This window comes from Harmonia axyridis, chromosome 4, assembly GCF_914767665.1.
Source record: "Harmonia axyridis chromosome 4, icHarAxyr1.1, whole genome shotgun sequence".
Classification (NCBI taxonomy): domain Eukaryota; kingdom Metazoa; phylum Arthropoda; class Insecta; order Coleoptera; family Coccinellidae; genus Harmonia; species Harmonia axyridis.
Window position 1 is genome coordinate 15,902,805 of NC_059504.1, and position 20,143 is coordinate 15,922,947.

At 36.3% G+C, this 20,143-nt stretch overlaps 2 protein-coding genes and 1 long non-coding RNA gene across 5 annotated transcripts in view; 2 read left to right on the top strand and 1 right to left on the bottom strand.

Annotated features, from left to right (window-relative positions):
* The window catches only part of LOC123678103 (T-box transcription factor TBX20-like), a 79,912-nt gene that overhangs the window by 15,965 nt on the left and 43,804 nt on the right, over positions 1–20,143 (bottom strand). For all 3 annotated transcript variants that reach the window (XM_045614908.1, XM_045614907.1, XM_045614906.1), the window contains exons 3-4: positions 8,826–9,099; positions 8,603–8,764 (exon numbers count right to left, since the gene is read on the bottom strand). In XM_045614908.1, coding sequence (XP_045470864.1) covers positions 8,603–8,764; positions 8,826–9,099 — 436 coding nt within the window. The remainder of the gene's footprint in view (positions 1–8,602; positions 8,765–8,825; positions 9,100–20,143) is intronic.
* LOC123678102 (probable aconitate hydratase, mitochondrial) lies at positions 5,897–8,425 on the top strand. The gene has a single exon (XM_045614904.1). It carries the CDS (start codon positions 6,074–6,076, stop codon positions 8,363–8,365), a length of 2,292 nt encoding a protein of 763 aa, XP_045470860.1. The 5' UTR covers positions 5,897–6,073; the 3' UTR covers positions 8,366–8,425.
* Positions 9,660–10,555, top strand: LOC123678104. Its single transcript, XR_006747193.1, has 2 exons — positions 9,660–10,175; positions 10,499–10,555. It is a non-coding gene; the product is annotated as an uncharacterized LOC123678104 (long non-coding RNA).

A 20,143-nucleotide genomic window follows, 5' to 3' on the forward strand; every position in this document is an offset into this window, starting at 1 on the left:
AACAAAATGGGACAGATGTTGTTAGTATGAAATCGACTTTTTCCCGCCATTGTGCTCTATGATTTCTCTTAATCTTCTGGTCAACGATCTATATAATATGGAACAATATTCTCTAATCATTTCTTCCACTCATCGTATAATTTTGCGATTATTCCACCTTTCGTCACTGCATTTATATGCGGCATAATTACTTCCTAATTTGGATTGTTTGACAAATCCATAGGCTATAGAGTAATAAACATAGAGGGAGTATACGCAATTTTTACAGGTCCCCAACATGGTTAGATTACGTTGTCGGATTGTGATATATTTTCAAATCCACAATTTTACTATATCATTATGAATGAAATATATCTATTTGAGTGATTCTCGATTAAATATGCAAATTTGAATATTTGGAATTCGATATTTTCCCTAATTGACGAATTTAAAGTGAGCAGAATTATTCATTATTTTCTGTATCTACCTGCTGAAATCCAAGGTTTGGCAACTTTTTCTCTCCTAGTCTCATCGGTTGTTTCACGTCGGTTGGCGCGCTTGAAGTTTTTTTTCTGAATTTCTGATATATTTAGGTATTTATTTCAATATATTTTGAGTTTATATGAACCGTTGATTCATTATGGGACATACGAAGTGCGTTCGCTGTGGAGAAACTCGCGAATTGAGTGAAATATCGTATCAGTGATATGTTTTCATTTCCGTGCGCTTCATATCAAATTTGATAGTTCATGATGGGGACAAAAGTGCTTACTGAAAATGACATATGCTCCCTCTTTCTATGTTTATTACTTTGAATGCAGATCTAATATACATATTTGGTGATTGTCACGAGATTGAGCTATTATAGCCATATATCTGTTTGTCAGTTTCGAAGATAAATACTCTCTAATTTTTCACTCAACTGTTCTATATTCCGATGTAAAACCTCTATTTTCGGTCCTTTGACTTCAAAGCGTCCCGTCAACGAGAAGATAAATAGAAATAATGAGTGAAACAACCCACAACGTCGCTTTGAGAAACTGCTCCATTGACCGCCCATGTTATCAGATCTCTGTCGCATATCGGTTGAAATCGGCACATCATGAGGCAATTATACAAGATGTACAACCTGACAGAGTGAAATGTCTACGTGGCTCCAGGAAAAAGGTTATCAGTTCATAAATTCGCCACACTGGTGACGAACGACGTTGCCGAACAGTAAACTACCTATGAAGGGAACGCTATAGTTAGCTACCGGAGTGACAGAAAACCATATGCTCCCTCTATCTATGATTTTTACTCTGAGTTTTCAATCTATTACTAATGAAATTGTACTCGCGATTTAATTTATCTCACAAGGTCTGTCTTTTATTGAATAATTCAACTGAGTTGCTAGATCCAACTCAATTTTTTTCTCATAACGTCTACACTTAACAAGATAATCAACCGAAATTTGGCATAGATATTTCACTATAGAGTATAGAGTTGACATCGCATGTTAAGCCAATTCTGATTGCAAACTCATAGGAGGATATTTTTTCTGGAAATCTTTGTTACTCCAGAACTTCTTTCGGATAGACTACTTGTAGTTTGAAAAAACGTAAAAAGGAACATTGACCTAGTACTGAACTATTTGGTTTCTTGTAGTTGTATTGTATGTGCTACCCATTTCGAGAAGTAAATTCCAGCAATTTTCTCGTAATCCTCAAGAAAATTCAAATCATCATGAAAATCCTGTTAGTAAACTGTGATGAATACATTAATTTAGTTCTGGTGCTTATTTTCCTGATCTGCAACAATGATCCATAAAGATTCGATAAACCGGTAAAAAAGGAGGAGTACAAGGAACACCATGTATGTAGAAAACAAAAGTTTGCGATTCCTAATTTAAAACGACGTTTTTTCTTGAAATTATCCAAAGAAACTCTTATTATCGTTGTACCTCCAATTAATCCACACCCCTGTAGAATTTTAGTAGTTTCAGAACGCCTCCCTGTGGAAACCCCGATCTCTGGTCTTCAATAATTGTGACTAAGAACGAATTTCACCAAATGAAACAGAAATTTTCAAATCTTCATATCCACAATCAGATCGCATTAAATTAGGAAATGCGTCATTTTCCTCAGAAGGTAGGACTACAAGAAAATATCGAAAACAATTTTTTTGCAAGCCGAAATTCAAACGATTTTTCTCCTGAATTCATCCAAAAAATCTCTCATTTTCGTCTTTATCTCCAACCCGGCAAGACCCTGTAGAATTTCAGTAGTTTCAGAACGCCACCCTGTGGAACCCCCGATACCCAACCTTCAATAATTGTGATTACGATCGAGTTTCACCAAATAAAACAGCAATTTCCAAATCTTCATATCCACAATCATACCGTATCAAATTAGGATAAAGCGTCATCTTGCTCATCCCAACGTTGATCCTCCAATCGCTGGATGCGCTCTACGCGCTTCAAAGGCGGTACGCGAGTTGGAGCATCTCCAAGAGCGGCAGAGGTGAGATCCTGTTAATTGAGAGATAGCAACAGTTTGGTCAGCGATATTTCGTTGGGGACATGCTTAATCTGATGATGTATAAATATTGTCGCGTCTGCAACGCATGATTAAGGAGACATGGCATCTGTTCAGGTGATTTACGGTCTACGAAAGTCCCGGAGACGATTTCTGGAACGTGGGGAGCGACATTCTTGTTTCGCGTTTGTACAAAGTACAAAAAAATGGGGAATGGTTGAGGTGAATGACTATATGGTGAATAGTTAGTTTTTGTTTCTGAATTTGGAACTGTTGTTTTCGAAATATCGTGTAAAAACTTTAACTTAGATAGTGTGCACTCGAGAAAAAAATGTTATAGCCAATTCCACAGATTCACATTCTTGCCTCATTGTTCGAAGGTTGCAACACCTTGAATCAACAAAAATCTTGGAGTTTTTATATTTCAATCCACTTTTCTGGAAATGACAATATTTCAGGAAATGACATCCTTTATAAAATATCACTCATTATCTTCTCATGACTTCAATAACATTTCATTCAAGTTTCAGGCCTTACCAATAAAATCCCATGTTCGTGTGCTGATAAAATATTGCTTTTTGAAGGGAAAAAACAGTTGAAGCCAAATATTGGCTTGATGGAGAGTTTCCGGGATCTGCACCAGGAAAATCAACCATCATTGATTGGTATGCTGAGTTCAAACGTGGTGAAATGAGCACTGAAGACTGCGAACGCAGTGGGCGACCAAAAGAGGCTGTCACCGACGAAAAAATCAAAAAAGTTCACAAAAAAAATTTTGAATGACCGTAAAGTGAAGTTGATCGAGATAGCAGACATTGTGAAGATATCATCTGAACGTGTACATCGAATCATTCACGAATATTTGTACATGACAAAGCTGTGTGCAAAGTGGGTGCCGCGCGAGCTCGCAATCGATCAAAAGCAACAACGTGTTAATGATTGTGAGCAGTGTTTGAAGCTGTTTTAGTGCAATAAACCTGAATTTTTGCATCGGTATGTGACAATGGATGAAACATGGCACCATCGTTTCAATCCGGAGTCCAATCGCCAGTTAGCTGAGTGGACTGCATATGACGAAACGAATCCAAAGCGAGGAAAAACACAACAGTCAGCTGGCAAGGTTAAGGCATTGGTATTCTGAGATGCGCAAGGTATAATATTCATTAATTACCTCCAAAAGTGCCAGACCATCAATAGGGATTATAACATAACGTTAGATATTGGATCGTTTAAAGTATGAAATCATTAAAAAAACGGCCCTATTTGAAGAAAATAGTACTGTTTCATCAAGACAATGCGCCGTGTCACAAATCAATGAAAACAATGGCAAAATTGCATGAATTGGGCTTCGAATTGCTTCTGCATCCACCGTATCTGCCAGTTCTGGCCCCCAGCGACTTTTTTTTTGTTCTCAGACCTCAAAAGAATGCTCGCTGGAAAGATATTTAGCGCCAATGAAAAAGTATTCGCCGAAAGATCGCTATAATCGCTGTATAGCCATCCAAGGCAAGTATATTGAATAATAAAATCGAATTTTGCTATAAACATGTATTTTACTATGGTAGACCTAGGTCTTTTCAATTGGTACATATATAAATGAAAACCAATCAAATAGCTTGTGTATACGATAAAAAAAAAACGTAAGGCATCATTTAAACAAATTTTTGTCTGTCTATATGTGCAGGCTTATTTCCGAAACTACTAAAGGAATCTCCTTTTCATTTGAAAATCAACTTCTTCCGGCCCATTCAAAAATGCTACCCAAAACTTCCAAACGTCAACTTCACCCTACAACAAAGAAACATTAGTCGTTTTTGTATACTCGCTCATCAGCGGAGACCACACATTAGCATCTGAACGGTGCAAGACGTGGTTTAAAATAGAAAATTACCGCGAGGTGATGAAGATATGATGGGTTTTCTGTCACTTCAGTAGCTAACTATAGCGTTCCCCCCATAGTTTATTGTTCGGCAACGTGGTTCGTCACCAGTGTGGCGAATTTATGAACTGATAACCTTTTTACTGGAGCCACGTAGACATTTTACTCTGTCAGGTTGTACATCTTGTATAATTGCCTCGTGATGTGCCGATTTCAACCGATATGCGACAGAGATCTGACAACATGGGCGGTCAATGGAGCAGTTTCTCAAAGCGACGTTGTGGGTTGTTTCACTCATTATTTCTATTTATCTTCTCCTTGATGGGAGTCTTTGAAGTCAAAGGACCGAAAATAGAGGTTTTACATGGAAATATAGAACAGTTGAGTGAAAAATTAGAGAGTATTTATCTTCGAAACTGACAAACAGAGCTATGGCTATAATAGCTCAATCTCCTGAGAGTCGCCAAATATGTATATTAGATCAACACTCAGAGTAATAAACATAGATAGAAGGAGCATGTGTCATTTTCAGCAAGCTAATTTTGTCCTCAACATGAACTATCAAATTTGACATGAAGCGCGCGGAAACGAAAACATATTAGTGTTACGATATTTCACTCAATTCGCGAGTTTCTCCACAGCGAACGCACTTCTTATGTCCCATAATGAATCTACGTTTCACATCAACTCAAAATATATTTAAATAAATACCCAAATATATCAGAAATTCAGAAAACAAACTTCAAGCCCGCCAAGCGACGTGGAAAAACCGTTGACACTAGGAGAGCAGAAGTTGCCAAACCTTGGATTTCAGCAGGTAGATACAAAAAATAATAAATATTCTGCTTATTATAAATCCGACAATTAGGAAAAATATCGGATTTCAAATATTAAAATTTGCATATTTAATTGGGAATCACTCAAATAAATATATTTCATTCAATATAATATACATTCATAATGGTATAGTAAAATTGTGGATTTGAAAATATATCACAATCCGACAGCGTAATCTAACCATGTAAAAGTTGTGTATACTCTCTCTATCAATGTTTATTACTCTATGGATCAACATTATATCATCTTCAGCAGAAAAATCGGTAGCGTGAGAGGTATCAGTTTGGTAACGTTAGTATTCTCTGCTCGGGTTGCTTCTTTTCTTATTGAGGGTTACGTTATGATGAGAGACAATTTTCTGTTACAATATCGATTTTTATTTCCAAGTTTGCTTTCGTTATTATTACTATTTTATTTTTCAATATATGGGAAAGTCATTCAGAGAAACATTTCAGGATGTTAATAATAATAATAAAGTTTATTTGCTTTCAACACGTATAGTTTCAGTTTCCATTATTGCTATATTTGAAATTTAAATATCGTCCTAAAATCATTATCAAAACTGTCACTAATGTCAGTTACTCAACATGTTACCAAAAAGTAGCATAAAATAAATTCGCTACCAAAGATGGCGACTTCTCCGTAGCAGAAACTGATAGAATTCGTTCAGCAGAAATTTATAGAATATTAACAACTGTTCCACAACTGTTGAGTCTGCTGAACTCGCCTATTGGAAGGATAAAACGAAAATTCTATGGAACTCCAAAGCGTTTGAACTACCTTATAAACATTGAACTACTCCAACTCACAATTTGACATTCATGATAATTGAACGTCATGTGTTTAGAAGAGTGGAAGAAACATGCTGAAAATACTACATCTATCAAGAAAATACTCCATCTCAGTCCCTATGAGTAAATTCGACAAAGCACCACTGCCCTACGAACGTCTCTCAAAAAAACTGCAGGTAGTCAGACAAAAATTGAATCATCCACTGACACTAGGCGAAAAAGTCCTGTATTCCCATCTGGACGACCCTGAACACCAAGAAATACAAAGAGGCATGAGCTATCTTAGACTGAGGCCCGACAGGGTAGCTATGCAGGACGCCACTGCCCAAATGGCGGTGTTGCAGTTCATCTCAAGTGGTTTATCAAGAGTTGCAGTTCCAACCACCATACATTGTGATCATCTCATAGTGGCCCAGAAGAATGCTGAAAGCGACCTCAAGAGGTCTATAGAAATGAGCAAGGAAGTCTTTGACTTCTTGGGCTCGGCGTCCCAAAAATATGGGATAGGTTTCTGGAGACCAGGAGCAGGAATCATACATCAAATCTTCCTAGAAAACTATGCTTTTCCGGGTCTCTTAATGATTGGTACAGATTCTCACACGCCGAATGGTGGTGGCTTGGCCGGACTTTGTATTGGAGTTGGGGGAGCAGACGCTGTAGACGTTATGGCTAACATTCCTTGGGAGGTCAAGTGTCCCAGATATTTTGGAATAAAACTTGTAGGTAAACCTTCAGGTTGGACATGCCCCAAAGATATAATTCTGAAACTGGCTGGAATTTTGAGCGTCAAAGGTGGCACAGGTGCCATCTTAGAATATTTCGGTCCAGGTACTGAAGAAATTTCGGCAACTGGGATGGCCACCATTTGCAACATGGGGGCAGAGTTAGGAGCTACAACTTCCGTATTCCCTTACAATGAAAGGATGAGGAATTACCTTAAAGCTACAGGTAGAGATGACATTATGAAAATAGCTGATGAATACAAGAAAGACCTATTGAGCCCTGACGAGAACTGCAAATACGATATTGTTATAGATATGGACTTGAACACACTTGAACCGCACGTTAACGGACCTTACAGTCCAGATTTAATCAACCCCATAAGCAAACTGGGAAGCAACGCAAAACAAAAAAAATGGCCTATAAACATAAAAAATGCCCTCATTGGTTCTTGTACCAACAGTTCCTACGAAGACATGACACGATGTGCTTCTCTAGTTAAAGAAGCTCTAAGTCGTGGTGTGAAAGCTAAAATCCCATTCTACATAACACCGGGTTCCGAACAAATCCGCCTCACAATGGAAAGAGATGGACTCATCAAGTTATTCACAGAGTTTGGAGGTACAGTCCTAGCTAACGCATGCGGTCCTTGTATAGGTCAATGGGATAGACACGACGTTAAAATGGGCCAAAAAAACACCATTTTATGCTCGTATAACAGAAATTTCAGCGGTAGAAATGATTTGAATCCAGGCACCCACTCTTTTCTGTCTTCTCCAGAAATCGTCACTGCTATGAGTATGGAGGGTACTCTCAAATTCGATCCAACGAAAGACATGCTCACCGATAAAGAAGGGAAGAAGTTTCAACTGACACCGCCGAAAGGATCTGAATTTCCACCTCAAGGTTTTGCCGAAGGAAGTTCGAAATTGTACGTTAAACCAGAAGATAACGCTGAGTCGGTACAAATTAAAATTGACCCTTCATCCAAGAGGTTATCCAAGTTAGAACCCTTCGCCAAATGGGATGGCAAAGATATGCTGGATATGTTTATCCTCATCAAGATTAGAGGGAAGTGTACAACTGATCATATATCACCAGCAGGACCTTGGTTGGACTATAGAGGACATCTGGACAACATCTCGAATAACCTCTTCATTGGAGCTATAAATGAGGAGAATGGACAGATGAATCTGGTGAAGAATAGACTTACTGGCGAGTGGGATACTGTCCCTAATGTCGCCCGACATTACAAAGCCAACAAAATGAGTTGGGTTGTTATAGGAGAAGATAATTACGGAGAAGGCAGCTCCAGAGAGCATGCAGCACTTGAACCAAGACATCTGGGTGGCAAAGCCATCATAGTCAAATCTTTCGCTAGAATCCACGAAACCAACTTGAAAAAACAAGGTTTGTTGCCTTTGACATTCACCAACCCGGCAGATTACATCGAAATTTTACCTACAGACAAAATAAGCGTGATAGGACTTGCGAAACTATCTCCAGGTAAAGATCTCGAGTGCTTGGTAAAACACGCAAATGGAAAAACAGAAACTATAAAGTTGAGTCATACTTTTAACAAGGTTCAAATTGAATGGTTCAAAGCCGGAAGCGCTCTAAACAGAATGAAGACCTCTGTGTAGCTCATCAGACTCCATTTAAGATATGTAAAGTGCTAAATAAAAGTATTGTCGAAGTAAAAACTAGTTTTTATCTTTTTCTGTTAATATCTAACGAATCTGCTAAATCTCTCTGCTTTTCCTCAGGATTCACTAATTTTGGCAAAGCTTCAAGGGGTACTCCAGGGGTCTCACTAGAGCCCCTCATCTCTTATTTTATATCAGTGATTACAAAGGAATTAAAAAACTGTGGAGACTTACCAACTGATTCTGATATGCCGTAACTGCTGTAAAAACTGTTTCGGGGAAAATGAAAGTCTTGTAAGCCTCGTTTTCCAAGTCGACAACGTTGCCAGGAGCTCCTTCAGGTCTTATAACTATATGCACTCTCGGTTGATATTTGTGCATTGAATTCAGGACCAACTGTAAGACAAAAAGTTCAGTAAATATTCGATGTTTCATGTTGAGCAGATTCAAAACTTACGTGTCCATGTTTGTCCATCTCGTTATTCGTTAATTTCACCTTCTCAAAGGACACCACTTGTTTTCTGAGCTGTTCTCCAGTGTAAGGAGAGTCGGGATGGGCATATTTTCTACATGGGGCTGGTGGGTCAGCTTTTCCAGCTACCAACCATGATGATCTATGGTAAGCGTACCGATATCTTTTATTATCTACAGGAACTATGTCGAGGATCACCGCGTACCTCTGGTCAGGCCTTATGCCGGTGAAAGAAACCCGTACTGTTGGAAACATCCTCCTGCAATAGAAAAAAAAAATAGATTTATTTATTTAATATATACAATGTCCAACAGGTTTAAACCCAACTACAGAACAAGGAGCATAGGAAAAATAATGTATAAACATATATTACATATTCTGAGAAAAAAAGGCAACAAAAAATACTCTTCTTCTTCTTGGCGTGCCCTATCCGTTCCGGACGTTGGCAATCAACATGGCAAGTTTTATCTTGTTCGCTGCGTTTCTAAAAAGTTGTATGGATGTCTGGCCAAACCACTTCCTGAGATTGTGCAACCAAAAAATACTCAGTCAGTCAAAATAATAAGATCTGATATTTGAAATGGAACAATTAAAATTATCGCAAGTGAGAACTTACAGTATTACAGACATCACACAAATTATAAAGAGGTGAATACTTCAATGTATTCGTTCGAGGTGTCGGCATATAAAATGTATTTCTAACTCTAGAGGCTGGTCTAGGAAATATGAGTATATTAGTTATTTATACTGAGAATAATTTTTTCTTTATTGAACGATAGCATTGTTGAATAATATTTATAATTGGAGTTTAGGGTTCAGTTGCCAGTGCACAAATTTTCTCACTTACTTTTTTTTTGGGGAAAAACTATTGATAGTATTGAGCAGACTGCATTATAAATCACATTAACGAAACTAATACAAAAAACTATTTTCCAACTAGTGTGAATTATAATATGTATGTCTATGGTCAGAACCCGTCCTTTGGTGGTGAAAAAAAAAATAATATAAACATAATTCCAGGAGTGAGTGGCAATGGTATTGTTGAAGCCTTACATGTAAGAAATGCAAGTCTGGATATTTTGAATGTAACTCAGCCAACTTGGAAAAGGTTGAGGTATATGACAATAACAGATGGCCACATTAATAGAATTTCTGGTGAATTTTCCAAGCTTACCCTCATATCTTGCCTCAATCTGTCATCCAATAGTATAAGTAGATTTGATGAGAGGTCACTTGTTAATCTGTATAATCTGTCTCATTTGGATCTTTCTCATAACAATTTATCAGAAGTACCTAGGTTTAAAAAGGAAGGAAATGTTACTCTGGATATCTCTTGTGAGTATAAATATTGAAATTGAATCATGTTTCACGTTACAATTTCACACAATGTTTCATTAGATATTTCATGAAAAAATATTTAAAATTTTTGAAAAATTAAAAAAAACTTGTATCAATGAAAAAAAACAATTAATATTCATTTATCTCGAAATCCCAATGAAATTTTCAAAACATCTTACTCTGATACTACATTTCACCAAAAAAACATTGTATCGCTTTATTCAATGGGTAAAAAAGAATTGAAATATTCAGCAAAAGTTATAATACTTCAAATATTTTTTAATGTTTGGTTCAATTTAGAATCTATTGAATTGTTTTAGATTCGAATATTTGTTTGATAATTGCAATAATACCATTCAACAACAAATTTTATCCTGTACTAATTTTTGCTGATATGTTCTAAACTAGTTGCTAAGTTGGTTCAGGTGTTAATAAACATTTTTAGAAGAATTGGACCGAGAGGGAGAGTGAGTAAAGTACTATTATATTTACCTAGAGTTTTTTAGTTTACAATTTTGTTGTCAGAATTAAAGGCTATTGGATGCTTAAGGCATTAGAAGTGCACGAAGATTTTGTTAAGAATTACACAGGGATGAGCCCATTCGCAGCAGACATGGTAGCATCAATGTGTGGCACAAACGAAGTCTCGAATCAAAATTCACTCCTGAATCAGTTAACACCGATGGACTCTGGAGAACTTTAAACAGTTTAAACGCTATTGTGTAATCAGAAGGATTAGTATTTTTATTTTGCGTAAATGACATAACATTACACTTCTCAGCGTTCAAAGGTAACCTGTTTCTTCTACACCACACTTCAACGCGTTGAAAATTAGAGGCGAGTCGCAAGCAGTCCGATACATTGCTTACCTCCAGGTATATTTTGAAATCATCAGCATATAACAAACAGTCGACATCTACTACCACCGCCAAATCATTTATAAATATTATGAAGAGGAGTGGCCCAAGGTTACTTCCCTGAGGGACTCCAGAAGTACTAGAGAATACTGTAGACCTGACTCCCTTGAACTGTGAGAACTGAGAACTCACGTCTTGGATTGCTGTCTTGAATTGGTTGGTTATTTTAGATAACACTCAGTATGTCTTATCACGTAATGAATTAATATTCGAAGATCGGGAGATATGTATCGTTTAAGATTCTTCGTTTTTTGCTATAAACTGTTGCAGAAGTAGCTATTGGAATTAAATAGAGAGGTTGGATCAAACGAATTCACGGTGTACCGTTTCTAACTGAGTTTCACTTCAGAAGCAATATAAATTCGACTGTTAAATGAGATGAATCAGGATTTTTACAGTTTTATGCGTTCCAATCAATAACTAGAATGCGGCCACAGATAGCTGTGGCAAATTTGAGGACGAACAAAACAAATTGTTCTGTAATAAGTCGAGGAGAGTAGCAACTGTCAAAGCAGTAGCGAATCACACAATTAACATTTCTCGTAAAATACTAATTACTAATAACGTGCAGGCCATAAAGTTGGACAAAAACGGCAATAACCCGTTATGATTTCAAAGGAAGAATGGGAAACGGGGCGATTTGAGGTTATGATTCGGTAGCCTGAGAAAGGAGAAAAAAGAGGCAATTTGGCAAGGTGTGGAATAATGAATCAATCCAGACGTCTTGGCCAAGTCGGGCCTGACTGGCTTCACGGTTTTGCAGGCTTAATTGTCCGTTCAGTGGCTGGGACTGGCGCTCTCAAGGAGAGAGGTGTTATCCAGCAAATTGCCAAGGACTGGCAGGTTTTCAGAGGACGGTGACGATCTTAATTGGATTTCGTCAGACCCGGGGAGAATTCAGTTCAAAGTCTCTGGAGGAAATTTCATGTTTCTTTTGTCTTGGAATTCAGTTTTGAATAAAATTATATTCGTTATTTTCTAGACTTTTCTCTTCATATTCCATCTATATTTCGTCCAATATATCAACGGATTTAGAAGAATATGTATTTCTTTCTATTACACAGAGTATGTTAATCTTTAATGAGATTTTGTTTCGTTATTTGCATTGGGAATTATTAATTAATAGGTGCCTAAATGAGAATGCCATAGTGATGATGAAGAGATTCAAGAGGATTTCTCATTACAATTAGACACAGTAATTTCACACAATCTATCATATCAATCTTCAATTAATGCATCACGCAGTACTAGTTTGGTTGATAAAATCAACGTTAACAATAAGCTCTGCCATTAGAAATAATGATTATATATTATAGATTACAAAATATTTTTTAGTACAATGACTGTCTCCACCACTTTTTTCTCGTTAATATCAAGCTTCGAAATTGCCAAAATTTGAGAAGGTAGATTTGAGTATAGATCAAGATATTGCAGATCAAGTGACGCTTCATTTTGTTTTAGTTTTTGTTTTAGTATTTTTATATAGAAAAAATACTCTTCAAACAAAGCAATGGCTTGATAAGTGTTAATCAGACTCTGCCCCATCGACAAGAACGGTTAAAAGATGGTATGATGGCTTTAAACGTGGCCAAAAAACCTCCGAGGATGCTGAACACTCTGGTCGCCCGAATTCGGCAGTTGTTCCAGAAAACATCAAAACAGTCCATGAAATGGTTTTGAGCGATCCTAAACTGAAGTAGCGTAAGATAGAAAGATATCAGAAGGCGGTATATTTCCTATTTCGATTCAACATTTGTTCTGTTCATGATAAAGCTTTGCTGGAAATGGTATGACTTGCTCATTGCTGACCAAAATCAACAACGCTATTTAGAGCTGTTTGAACAAAATAAACAGGATTTTTACGTCGATATGTGGTATTGTACATCATTACACTCCTAAGCAAAAGACAGCATCAACTAAGTAGAAAGTCGTCCAAAGACGCCAAAATCTCTAACATCAGTTGACAAGGTTGAGACATCCCTATATTCATAAAAGTTAAACTAGAAATACATTTTAAAATATCTTCATGATTCTACCGTTTTGTCGATAATATATCATGTTGCTTTCGGAGATAACAATTAATTTTTTCAGTTTGAGATTTAGTCTCTCCACAAAAATCACCTTTTACTCTCAAGAAAAATAATATAAAATTCTTTCATAGAAAGATTCGGGAGTTGAAACATCAAATACGATATATGTAGATGAATAAATGTCTCGGAAATAAGTTGTGGACTGTGTGGGAATCCGGATAACCTCGTAAGTTAAAGCTTAATCCAACTTTTCTCCAAATCCACACACTTATTTTCCATGACGCAGTCACAAACGGCAGGTGTAGATATCTTCTAGGCCATTTCTCATTTTTATACCGGAACATCTTGAATACACTAATTAATAAACGTATAGGATTTCAAAGAGACCTAGGCGTTATATCTTATAATTAGGACGTTCTTGAACCTCTTGACTAATCTCTTATTCAGCGGTCGAACTGAGACCACCACGGACCGTCTCTCTTGTCTTATGCACCGTTACTTTTACACTCTTTAAAGTTTGCCCCGTTTAATTAGAACTTATGAGTCTGCTTGATGGATACACCGACTTGTTTTGTGTCTCAAAGGACAGACGCCAATTGGTCATGACGACGTTTGGCGCATTAATAATAGGTTGTTTTGGTCTGTTTTTCTTGATGTTTTTCTGTAGTTCGTCTCGGGATTTCACAATACTTTGGAACCATGGTTATTGTTGGAAGTATTGATTTTCAATTGCATAGAAGCATCGGAAAATAATATTAATTCGCTTATTCAACTCAGATATTTTCTGATAGAAATTATACAATTTGAAATGGTAACGCTGTAGATTCTTTTTTGACATGTTTTATGTCATTAGGTTATGTTTAGTAGATTATGCCATTCAATCATAGAAAGATACACGCTTCAACATCGTTAAGATATTATTAAATTGCTAGTCGATTAATTGAATGATGTGCGTCCATGAATTCTTCTTAAATTTCTTTCAGCATTCAAAAATGAGCACTGATTTTGATGAAACAGTTTACTTATAATTTGTAAACGTTGTTGAATTGTGCACCTTTCCAAGATTAAAAAGTAGACGACGCATATATAATAATTGAATCTAAAACAAAATAGAAAAGAACCAGAACGGAATAACAAATGTTATTGTTTCCATTATATTTATTCAAAGTAAGCGACCCATTCCAAAAAATGAACCATGAAATTTATATTTACACTAATTAATGATGATTGATTTCGATGTATTCGAATGATTTATAACCGTTATTCATGGGGTGAGATCGCTTTATTCTTGTAATCTTATTGTTTCCTTGGCCGACCTGGCGTGAATTGTTTTATGTTGTTTTGCTTTATATTTATATTCATTGTTATTTTGTCATCTAGTTTATATTTCATATTTATTATTGTATAGCGACGTCATTTTATGTATTTTTTATCTTTATTGCTACACCAATTGTATGATCCATGCCGTTGTTTATAAATTGGTTTTTGTTTTTAGCCTGATGAAGGAGCTAAATGCTCAGAAACGTTGCCATTGAATAAATTGTATACAACTGTTCCTTGTGACTGATATTCCTCACCATCGCATGAAATTTATAAATTGAACAACTATTCACCAAGTGTTCAATGGTTTCTTCTACGCCACACTCGCATAGTTTGCTTTCAACAGAACAGAATGTCATTTAAAAAGCATACTATTGCAACGACAATGGCCATTCCTAAGTTGATTTAAAGTGCACCAAATTTTCCTAGGAAGATTGAAATCTGAAATTTCCTCTGAAGGATCAACGATTAGACTTTAGTTTGAAACATTACAAGAAGTCTATTCCGAACGCCAAATTTTCATTGTTACTTTCATAAGATTGAAGGAGAGTATTAATCTATATATAGGTTATGTAGAAATGAAATGTATACCAAGATTTCATGATCACAATGTTTGATAGCAATGGTAATCAAGGCAAAGGTGTGGATAATGGTTTCACTGACTATTCTCATGGAAACGTTAAGCTGTGTATCAATTTTATGATCATGAGTACTATAAAAACATACAGAAAAGTGTGTTCATAAGCAGCAAAAATCAAGGCCAAAGCTGCCGTAAGATGAATCCGACATCAGCACCTCATGAAAAACCAGCTAATTTTCGAAGAAAATTAATCCTTGATTAATTTTCCTAGTGGACCATGAAATTCAAAGAAGAATCAAGTTCAAATCCAAGATATTTGGGAGTATAATTATATTTCAATTTTCGATTTTCTATGTTTCTCTTGATTATTTAAAAGAAAACAACGAAATTCTGTTTTGTTCGAGTCGAGAATAGTAATTTGCTGCACTAGGCGGCAAAGTAGAAGATGGACTGCTGCGGCTGATAGTTCATAGCCGATCGTAGCAAGTCTAGGAATTCAGCCAAGGCAGTCAATCTATTTTGCTGCCTATAGTTGAACATATAATTTTTTCTCCGATTGTTTATACTGATATATGTAGGATATTGACTGCCTTGGCTGATGTCCTATGAGCCGCGGCAGTCAATCTACTATTTTGCTGCCTAGTAAAACAAATAACTATTTCTCACAGCTTACAAGATCAGAAATCACCTAAAATTCTTCCAAATTTCAAATTTGATCAACCACAAAAATACCAGAACTGAACGCGTTCAGATCAAATAAAATAGTTGCCGTTAAGTCTCTTTCACACTTAACGAGGTATCGAAAAGGGAACGAGTGTGTCGAAACGAGAGCGAAAGCGTCAAACAGAGGCGCGGCCCCGGGGTTGAAACGTGGAAACTATTAAATAGATTTAAAGCCGGATATGGAATTATTCACAGTTCGGCAATTCTTTAACTACAGGGAAGAAAAATTATGTTTCTGTTTTTTTTTCGCCGCCCGGCTTCTAATTATAACGTGTGGCCTTCTCTCCGTTTTGGGCCATACGCGTTTCAGGAGTGGCGAGAGGCGGCTTCTGGTGTTTGTACGGGGGCATGCTCGAAAATTATCAGCATATCTCACGGATAAGACTATTTTGGAGATTTTATGGATGCTTTCGTATTTTTCTTAAAGGTGTACCCTACCTTTCTCGTTAGGTTCTTTAGTGCAGATTCATTCGGATTCTGTGTGGGAATCGCTTGATTAATTATTAGGAGGAACCTTCGTATGATTCTTTCCACAATGAAGGTTTTCAAATTGTATCTCAATTATTTCAATGATGAATGAAATATATTGAAACATCGGCTAAGAGTTGTGGAAACTTTTTTCCTCTGACCATTTCCTGTCAATTAATTTCAATGTGCATATTTGAATTCTGGTTAACTTTCCTCAGTAATGGGCTCTATACAGGGTGAGTCATAAACTGTTTCTCCTTTGTAGCTTCTGAAGTTTTCTATAACTAAGGAGCATACAACCAGTTACAGGAACGTTCATCAAAAATCTTATTTTGCATGTTCCTACATAGTTTATATAAAATGCAAAATAACATGATCTACAGCAAATTCAACCTAGTATTCGTGGATCTGGCAACGGTCATCCTTACAAATAATATGAATCATAGGACTTCTATGCTCACAATTATTGGATTTTATATTATCTTGTTGGTGTGAGCATCAAAAGGATAAGATTGCGTTAGTCCATTGGGAAACCTCAGCATTTCATCTGCGCCGAATCTTGAAAAATGGTAAATTGAAAATGTGTTTCATGTACAACTTTGAAATAAATTCTGAAATTTTCACAAGAAAAACTCAACATTTGCCAATGAATTATCAACCGGAACCATCAAACGGATTAGGCCAATTATCCAACTTAACGATATATTTGGACCCTGAACCAACCCTGAAAGTTACAAATCTCTGCCACATTTTGATCCCACTTTTCGCATATACAAAAGTTCCGATGGACAGAATCAATTTTCACCTGAAATTCCCTCAAAATTACTCCCATTTGGACAAAATAATAACCCTCTGTAGCTCTACAACAACAATACAATCCCAATAGCGACATAGAAGAAAAACAGCAAAGGGAAACAAGCCGCATCAGCCGAGTTTTCTGGTCTCGCGGCTAATTTATTCCTGGCATCAAGTTGATCGATCGAATCAGCTCAGTCAACGTCGTTTCTCAGCTCCCGTCACCGTTTTAAATGTCACCCGAACACACGGATACACCGCCTGGCAATTTATTATTCACCGTTCCTTTGCCGTGTACTTACGCGACTAGATGTTGCGGGATATTTCCCTGCCGAATTCGAACGCGGCGTTTCGAAAGCGATCTGGATTGAATGAGTGCGGCCGGCGAAGCGTTACCGATCGATTCGAATCGGCGATTTGTTAATTTCGGTTCATTTTTTAAGATAATCACACAAGGGAATCGTTACAGAATTTTTTTTCGACTTTGTTAAGGTCAATTAGTATTTGAAGTTTTTCGTAAGGTTCTCAGCGTACAAAATAGCATTAGGAATTCATCAACCCAAATAGCTTGACATTTTAACCAACTACTTGACTAGCTCGTGAAAAACTACATACTTGAGCTTGGTTTGACTTGATTTTAGATATTTATTGCTTGACTTGATATTACTTGAGCTTGATATGCACGCGTCGCACGGTATATATTTCTGCAATCTCGTGCGCACTTAGACTAAGTGAGGGGATTCCTTGAGCGCCGAGAGACTGAAGCATTCGCCAATGTGACTTTATTAGTAGTTCTCTCACATTTCTATGAAATTTATTGGTAGATTTTGATAGTTTCAGAAATATCTTTCCAAACTTGGCCAAAATGGCCTAGGATTTTTTATAAACGCCAACATTTCAGCTCCTGTTGAAAGGCAATTTTCCAGAGCTGCTCTTACAGTTACAAAAACTCGCAATAGTTAAGGCGACAAATTTATAAGACGCCCCATGTTCTTCGATCCTGGATGGAAAATTATGAAATCAAACAAAGTCTGGAGATTTCTCAATATTGACAAAATCCATTTTGTTATTATTTTTTATTTTGTTATGATTTATAGTGGTTTTATTTATATTTCTATTTCAAAAAAGTTAATTTTTTCGGTTCCTGTATACAATACGTTAAATAAATAAAAGTATTTTTCACAATGTTCATTCTCATTTCATAATTTTGTTGTTGATGTGACACTACACAATAAAACTGCTAAAAATCAAGTAGCTTGATATGATTCAAGTACTTGATAAATAAATACTTGGCTTGACTTTACATTGAAAAACTACTACATACTTGACAAAGAATTTATTTGTTGGATTCCATTACTTATTGCGTCAACATTTTCACCCACCAAGATAGGATAGTAGGTTTAGTATTTTGTGTTGATTAGTTTGAGGTTGATGATGTAAAATTTGTCTATTATATTCCGTGTTTAACTCTCAATGTGTGTTGCATGATCTCGAAATTAATTCGAATCTTATTATAATTACCTACCTTCTTCAAAAGAAGGAAAATTGATACAGGCTAATCTTCAAGTTTGAATACAAGAGCTGACTTTTCGACAGGTGAAAATCAATCTCAAGAAGTGTCTGTATATTCAAAGAATATTGGAAAAGAATAACCAAAATTTTTTTCTTTTATAACATTTTATCCCCCCAAGACTTATGTCTGGGTAAGCCACTACTTATTTAATAATTAAGAAATGTTGTTTCAATTCAACGTACCTACAATAATAAAAAAATGAAAGATTTTCACCTTCTTTAATTGTGACACCTTTAATAGCAAGATTCATTCATTTCACAAAGGAAAATGAGAGATTCTTTGGGTAATTTTAAGGAACAAGTCCTAGAAACATGAGCCAATCCCTTTGTTTTCGAGATACAGGATGTTTCTTGTAGTCCTTCTTTTTTGTGATGATTATACCAGTTTATCGTATCTTCATTAATTTTCACTACATATTGGGTAAATAAGTACCAAAACTTATAATCTATTCATTCATCATAGTTTAATAACTGGATCTTCATAATAATTTGGATTTTGGATTTTCCTGAGGATTACTAGATAATTGTTTCAAATTTTCTTCTTGAAATCGGTAGCAGTTTCGACAAAACAACAAGAAACGAAAAACTGTAGTTTCGTTTTACATTTTTCTAAACTACCAGTGGTTCACCAACAAAAGTTCTAGAGGAAAGAAGCGGGCACTGTTCCAGAAAATTATCACCCTGTAGATTTGCATTAAAAATTAGCACATCACATGATGACAAATTAATTTTTTTTTATATTATCCGAAGAATTTAATATTTTCATTTGTACCTCCAACTTAAAAATACCCTGCTTTGACAAACACCCTTTCAGTCGCACAAAAACTCTCCGAACCGATACTTCCACCTGCCACCTCCTAATTCTAACCTACACTGCCCCACAAACAGCTCAATCATCTCACAGAAAATCACAACGTTCCAACGTTTCACAGAAATCTGCGGGCATCCAACAGACCGTTTCTCCTCTAATGAATGGCCTCCATATTGAGAACTTTTTTTAATGCCCAACACTCGATCGTACGGTGTCATTTTAACCGTCAGATAAGGATCAAGTCGCCTTTGAAAGACTGCCCGCTGGGTGTCCTGAATGGAATCCTCGGATCTGATAAGGGATGTTTTACATTAATTTTAACGCCGTGAGCACCGTGATGGTCCGGAGGTGTTCCCTGAATTTATTGATGTTTTCATCTGTTCTGTATAGTTCGAGTGGGTTATGCTTATGGGGCATTGTTAAAAGGATCGCGGAATGTTGTTTGATGAGCCCTGGGGATTTTTATGACTTGACGTAATAAACATTTTTTTTTTCAAATATTGTCTCTTTTTGGGGTTTGTCCAAAAGTACTCGGAATTTACTAGTCGTGAAGAACACAGACCTGGCGACAGAAGCTTTTGGGTGCTTGTTCATTTATACATAATTTTTTCGAGTTCACTGACCATAACCTTTTCCAAAATCATCTCCAGCCGTTTTTCCTGAATGACCAAATCCTAAAAAATACTATCTGATTTCCGTAAATCCTTTTTCGCCATTATTCACAAAAATCCTCGAATCCAAAAGTAGTA